The sequence below is a fragment of the Sinocyclocheilus anshuiensis genome, unplaced genomic scaffold, assembly GCF_001515605.1.
Source record: "Sinocyclocheilus anshuiensis isolate Anshui unplaced genomic scaffold, SAMN03320099.WGS_v1.1 scaffold2151, whole genome shotgun sequence".
Taxonomy (NCBI): domain Eukaryota; kingdom Metazoa; phylum Chordata; class Actinopteri; order Cypriniformes; family Cyprinidae; genus Sinocyclocheilus; species Sinocyclocheilus anshuiensis.
This window is the reverse complement of record NW_015538057.1, coordinates 148,959-155,377: the sequence shown is the minus strand read 5'-3', so window position 1 is coordinate 155,377 and position 6,419 is coordinate 148,959. Positions and strand designations below refer to the sequence as shown.

At 38.2% G+C, this 6,419-nt stretch overlaps 2 protein-coding genes and 1 long non-coding RNA gene across 3 annotated transcripts in view; 1 reads left to right on the top strand and 2 right to left on the bottom strand.

Annotated features, from left to right (window-relative positions):
- LOC107683466 (tyrosine-protein kinase transmembrane receptor ROR2-like) overlaps positions 1 to 6,419 on the bottom strand; it is a 90,141-nt gene that overhangs the window by 30,971 nt on the left and 52,751 nt on the right. The window lies entirely within an intron of this gene.
- The window catches only part of LOC107683469 (uncharacterized), a 23,267-nt gene continuing 17,383 nt past the window's right edge, over positions 536 to 6,419 (bottom strand). The window contains exon 3 of the long non-coding RNA XR_001633723.1: positions 536 to 545. This is a non-coding gene — a long non-coding RNA (uncharacterized LOC107683469). The remainder of the gene's footprint in view (positions 546 to 6,419) is intronic.
- Positions 821 to 1,487, top strand: LOC107683468 (dnaJ homolog subfamily C member 16-like). The gene is made up of 3 exons (XM_016479526.1): positions 821 to 921; positions 1,009 to 1,167; positions 1,266 to 1,487. The coding sequence occupies exons 1-3, from the start codon at positions 883 to 885 to the stop codon at positions 1,398 to 1,400; spliced, it is 333 nt and encodes a 110-aa protein (XP_016335012.1). The 5' UTR covers positions 821 to 882; the 3' UTR covers positions 1,401 to 1,487.

Genomic DNA, 6,419 nt, shown 5'->3' with positions numbered 1-6,419 from the left:
ATGAAGTTCTTAGCAATGCATATTACTAATCAAAAATTAAGTTTTAATATATTTACAGTAGGAAATTTACAAAATATCTTCATGGAACATGATCTTTACTTAATATCCTAATGATTTTTGGCATAAAAGTAAAATCAATAAATTTGACCCATACAATGTATTTTTGGCTATTGCTAGAAATATACAGCGACTTAAGACTGGTTTTGTGCTCCAGGGTCACAAATGTCAGGTTCGACTTAACATGGACTGTCAATTAAACATTCATATAAATGCAGCTAAAAAGAGTTCATTATTGAAGTTTTATTTGCTTTTTCACTTTCCTTTCCTTTTCCTTATCCCTTTCCATTCTTTTTCACTCTCCTTTTCCATTTCCTTTCTCTTCTTTTCCTCTTTCCTTCCCCTTTTCCTTCCTTCTCTTTTATGCTTTATTTTTCCCTTCATGCTCATTTTCCCTCCCTTTCCCTTTGTCCCCTTTTACCTTTTCTTTTCACTTCATGTTCCTACTTCATCCTTCCTCCTCCCACTTTCCTTCTCTTTTCCCTTTCCTTATGTCTTTCTGTTCCATTACCATTTCCTTTCCTTTCCCTTTTCTCATTTCCTTCCTTCCTATTCCTGTACCTTCCCACTTTTCCCTCTTTTTTCCCTTTTCCTCATCCTTTTTTGTTCCTTTTTCTCTTCTCTTTTTCCCTCTCCCTTTCCCTTTTCCTTTCTTTTCCCCCATTCCCTTTGTCTCTTTTATTCCCTTGCCGTTCTTTTCCATTCCCTTTCCTTGCCCCCCTTTCCCTCTTTCTTTCCTTCTTTATTCTTTTGTTTTAGGTGACAGATAACAGCTACCTCGGGTTTTTAAACAGTTGGCATGAGGAGAATAAGCCAAGAGTGCTAATGTTTGATGTAGCATCTAATATCCCTTTTTTGTACAAGGTGAGTGTTCCTTATATTAGCTGTTCAAACAGTCTGTCATTAAAATCTGTGTTCTTGACACAAGTTGTTATATTCTCTTGTTCGCAGCTCACAGCGTTTGCCTATAAAGACTATGTACGGTTTGGCTATGTGGACATGGGCCTGACTGAGACCTCTAAAGTCGTGCAGAGGTTTAGCATCAACACATACGCTCCCACCATGCTCCTGTTCAAAGAGAACACAGACAAACCTGCTGATGTTATGCAGGTGAGGCCCAGCTCTCCATTTGCATACATCTAACTGTAGTTTTTCTCAAAAACTGTTGTGTTTTTGGTAGACGAGTCCTTTTTTGTTTTCTTCTCTAGGCAAGAGGGATGAAAAAGCAGATAATTGACGAGTTTGTGTCCAATAATCGTTTCCTTCTGGTGCCGCGGCTGGTGAATCAGAAACTCTTCGATGAGCTGTGTCCAGTTAAACAGTTCCACCGTCGCAGGAAGTAAGAAATCTCACCTCTAACTGTAGCATTGGGTGTCGGTGGACTTACTGTATGTCTCTGAGAAAACTTAGGAGCCGTTTGCACGACAACGTTTTCAGCCAAAAACGGGAAACTTTTTATGCGTTTTGACTGTTCGTTTACTCGACAACGGTGTTTTGGGGACTGAAAACGCATATTTTTGAAAACGGGTTTCAAAGTGCAAGTTTTTGAAAACGGCACCGTTATCGTTTCCGTGTAAACACCCAAAACGTGAATCTTTGAAAACAGTGGCGCCATGCGCGTGCGTAGTACGTGTTAGGTATGTAGACATGCGCAGTACATGTCGATTTTAAAGGCAAGCGCGAACAAACAAACAAACACGTACTACGCACGCGCATGGCGCCACTGTTTTCAAAGATTCACGTTTTGGGTGTTTACACGGAAACGATAACGGTGCCGTTTTCAAAAACTTGCACTTTGAAACCCGTTTTCAAAAATACAATAATGCGCTGACTTTGGCAAGGAGTTGTGTGAGCAAACCGAGATGAAAAAACATGTGTTATTTGTCTGGAAAACAAGGAAATTTACATGTACACTGACTGACAAATAAAGACCAAGCTGATCATAGACTTATTGTTCACAGATTTTCTATAACTTGCTTAAATTTGCTCTTTTCTAATGGCGTGAAGAACTGCTTATCACTTGTTGTACAACAATCATGCTACTGAATACATTACAGCGCTTTAAATTTTTTGTTACACTACTTTCTCCAATACCAGCTTAACATACAAATTATAACAGTGGATCTCAACCATGTTCCTGGAGGCCCCAACAATGCACATTTTAAACTTTTTCTGAGACACCTATATTAAAGGCCAGATTCAGGAAAATCTTCTTAACTTCTTTCTTAAGAAATTTAAGACCAATTCTAAGTTTGTAAGAATGTTCTTGAAAAGTTAACATATTTTGAACCATTTTTTCTTGGCAGGAGTTCAGCACTGGGAGTCATGTTTGTAAATGCGATTTTTGTCTTCTGTAATTTCTTGTAGCGTCTATGACCGTGCATCTTATCAGTTCCCAAGTCAGCTCTACTTAGGACTGAAACCCTGGCGTTAGTGGCCCACAGTAGTAATCAGCAGGCTGCTGCCACCACACTGGAGGGAGCCCAACAAAAGAGCCAGTGTGGAGACCTGGGAAAAGACGCTGATCAAATTATTTTGGCTCAGGGTGCCTGTGAGCACTCAAGCCTCTGAATCACCACCTTTCACAGCGCATTCTCCTTTTTCAGCGAGTTACTCGCCTGGCAACTGTCGGCAAGCAGGCCACTCGGAGCGCTCATAAAGAGGTGATGGCTGCAGTACGCCGAGCCGCCCCCCGTGGGAGAGTCCGGCTCCAGGATGGGGGCAGCAAACCCTCGGCCAAACTGAGAATGTAGAAGCTTGTTAACACTCCATCTTGCCCTCTGGAGAACTGTTTAGTCAGGAACTGGTTGCCAGATTCATAAAATAAAGGAGCGGGATAAAGGGGAGAAACTTTGGAGAAGCTGAACTCGTTGGGAAAAACTACACCACTAAGAGCGCAGTTAGTTAAATTGTAGCTTCCCATTAAGTAAATTGAGAAGAACATTGCATTCTCTTCCACGAATGAGATGTTTTGTTTGTGCCCTGACCAGTGCTGGGTAGATTACTTACAAATTATAGTTACTGATTCCAAATTACATGACAAAAGTTATTAATCCATTACACATTTTAGGTAATATAATCAGATTACTTTTTGATTACTTTTAGATTACTTCTGACAACTCACTTTGATTTAAACAGGATAATCTTGTACCATACTGATAAAAAAAACACAGAGAAAGAAAATATATTCTATTTGTTATAAACATCATTAAGTGCATTAAATTATTTTTGTAAATCCAGTGCTCAAATGCTGTGTGGCCTCTCAGTTTTCTGTGTAATTATAACCATCTGACTAGTGAGTGGTCTTTGTGTGAATGTCTACAAAACTGGAAGACTTTCTGAATGCATATTATCGGTAGACTATTTTAGAAAGGAACATTTAAAAGATGAAAAAGTATTAGGGAGAAATTATGAATAAATGATGAATAATTTATGTGAATACTATGTAATCAGGTAATCAATAAAAAAAAGTGACTGTTGTCTGATTATATTACATTTTAAAATACTTGTAATCTAATTACAAGTACTTACTTTGTGGAATCTGATTACATGACCCAGATTACACGTAATCAGTTACCACCCAGCACTGGCTATGACCATATTTGAGAAACTATGTTAGCTTTTGAAAGAGGGATTCAGTATGTTTCATGTTTCGAGTCAGGTCTGACTGGACACATTCCTGGCTTTACTTGTTCATTCGTTCAATCACTTAATCATCAATTCTGGTCTGCTAAAAGACGATCCACTTCCAGACCTGGTTCACCAGCACATCTGCAGATGTACTTAGCATGAGGTGACAAGCATGAAAAACAGCTCCTGGTGGTTCTTGACAAGCACAGGCCACATAAGCAATGCTCTGGTGAAAGGAGCATTACAACACTCCAGAACAGTTTGTTCCCTCACTTTATGACTCTTTTAGAGAATAAAAAAACCAAAACAAGTTTCCTTAGATCCAGTTACAGGACAGTTGGCTGATATGGTTAGTGAGGTCAGCAGTGGCTCATTAGTTTGTAATTCACTTGTTCCAATAGCGTTAAAGAACATCTGAGTCGTGGATCAAATCCTGCACTGTTCTAAATCAGCATCTAATACAAAACAGTCACCAATGGTGTCAATTTATTAAAGCTCAACACAACATCATCCAATCATCCAATATCATGTGACAACATCAAATCAAGCCCTGCAATTCCTGACCAATTCACACTCTATACTCCATCCATCCATCCTCTAAACTGCTTGTCCTGCGTAGGGTTGCATAATCAGTATACTCTAGCAAACAGTAACCCAATACAACCTTCAAAGATCATCATGCTATAGAGAATGTTTCTATAATGATGTGGTTGTGTAGTGAACTGAACTGATTTTACAATATCTTCAGTTTTGCTTTTATACACCATCACTAGCTTGTAATCAGATAAACTGCTAATTGCCAATGGCTTTGAACCAAAAACAGAATGTCATGGTGTAATTTTTTCCACTCATTTTTTTAAAAATTACACACAATATATCCCACCATATACATGCTGGGTAGCAACCTGGGAGATTTTGTAGTATTTAACCAGAGTGGTCAGGATTGCAGTTTGCATATAAAACACGTACAGACAAAATTGATAAAAAATAAATAAATAAATAAATAAAATACAGACAACGTAGTCTAAAAGCTTTACTCATTCCTGGAGAATCCCTAAAAGAGTTAATCCAGCAATTGTTTTAAACGATTTGTCCTTCAGTAGCCATCAAATCAAACAAGAAATTCCCAAAACAAAATCAGGTACTCAGTTTCACAGAAACACAGAAGTGTTCACAAGGGTTTCTATAAATCAATCGATCAAATCTGTTTTTAATGCAAGAACTTGAGGACCACCATCGCAGTAAACTCCGTGTTGGCCAGGCCTTTGGAAACAGTCTTCAAAAGAGCTGGTAAGAGCAAACATTTGTTTGCAGTTCAAACCATCCAAAGCCTGCAGCATTCAGAGAATCTGAGGAGACCCTGCCAGATGTACAATGTCCAAATCTGACATAAAATGTAATGCTGCTCCAACAAAGGCAATTTTGATCTTTAAATCAATTCAACAGGAGGATAACGGTTTAATAACCTTAAAAAATATTGAAGGAAGGTACCAAAAATATTTACATTGTCATTTTAGCAGAGATGTTTCCATTCACCCAGCTACTGTATCTAATGCAAAGCATGAGCAGCAAGATGTTTTAACCAGACTCTAAAGCAGAGTTACATGTGTTCCTCACAGAAAAAGCATCGTTATGAACTTAGTGAAAATGTTTATTAAAATGACACAAGTTTAGAGAAATAACAATTGTAAATATAATTCTATTTCACTCAAAACAGAAAACGGAAATCAATAAAAATAACTGTATCTAAATCTGTAGCAATCTATCCATCCATCTTTAAAATTATTCATATCCATCCATCCATCCATCCATAAAATGGCTCATATCCATCCATTTTTAAAATTATTCATATCCATCCATCCATCCAATTCACATCCATCTGTCCATCTTGAGACAGACACTCAATACAGAAAAAGGAAATCAATAAAAATAATTATATCTAAATCTGTAGCAATCTGTCCATCCATCTTTAAAATGATTTATATCCATCCATCCATCCATAAAATTACTCATATCCATCCATCTTTAAAATTATTCATATCCATCCATCCAACCTTTAAATGATGCATACAATCTCATGACAGTTACAAATAAACTTGTTGACAATTATTTAGGATTTAAGTTATGCTTTTACATAAAGGAAAGGTGGTGTACAGATGTAACAGTGTTAAAGAAGATGTGCTGTCCCGATCTAGAAGCGCTTTTCATTAACTGTAAGCCTTTCTATTCGCCGCAGGAGTTTTGCTCGTTCATTCTCGTGAGTGTTTACATACCTCCACAGGCGCACGTGAGCTCGGCTTTACAGAAACTCACTGATCAGATCACAGAGACAGAACAACAACACCCGGACTCTGTTTTAATCATTCTTGGGGACTTTAATAAAGCAAATCTCTCCCGTGAACTGCCAAAATACAGACAGCATGTTACATGTCCCACCAGAGACAGTAATATATTGGATCACTGTTACACCACAATAAAGGATGCATATCACTCTCTTCCACGAGCAGCTTTGGGGCTCTCTGATCACTGTTTGGTTCATCTTATACCGACCTACAGGCAGAAACTGAAATCAGCTAAACCTGTATTAAGGACTGTAAAAAGATGGACTAATGAAGCAGAGCAGGATTTTCAAGCTTGTTTTGACCTCACTGATTGGAGCGTCTTTGAAGCTGCTGCCACCGATCTGGACGAGCTCACAGAGACTGTAACATCTTATATCAGTTTCTGTGAAG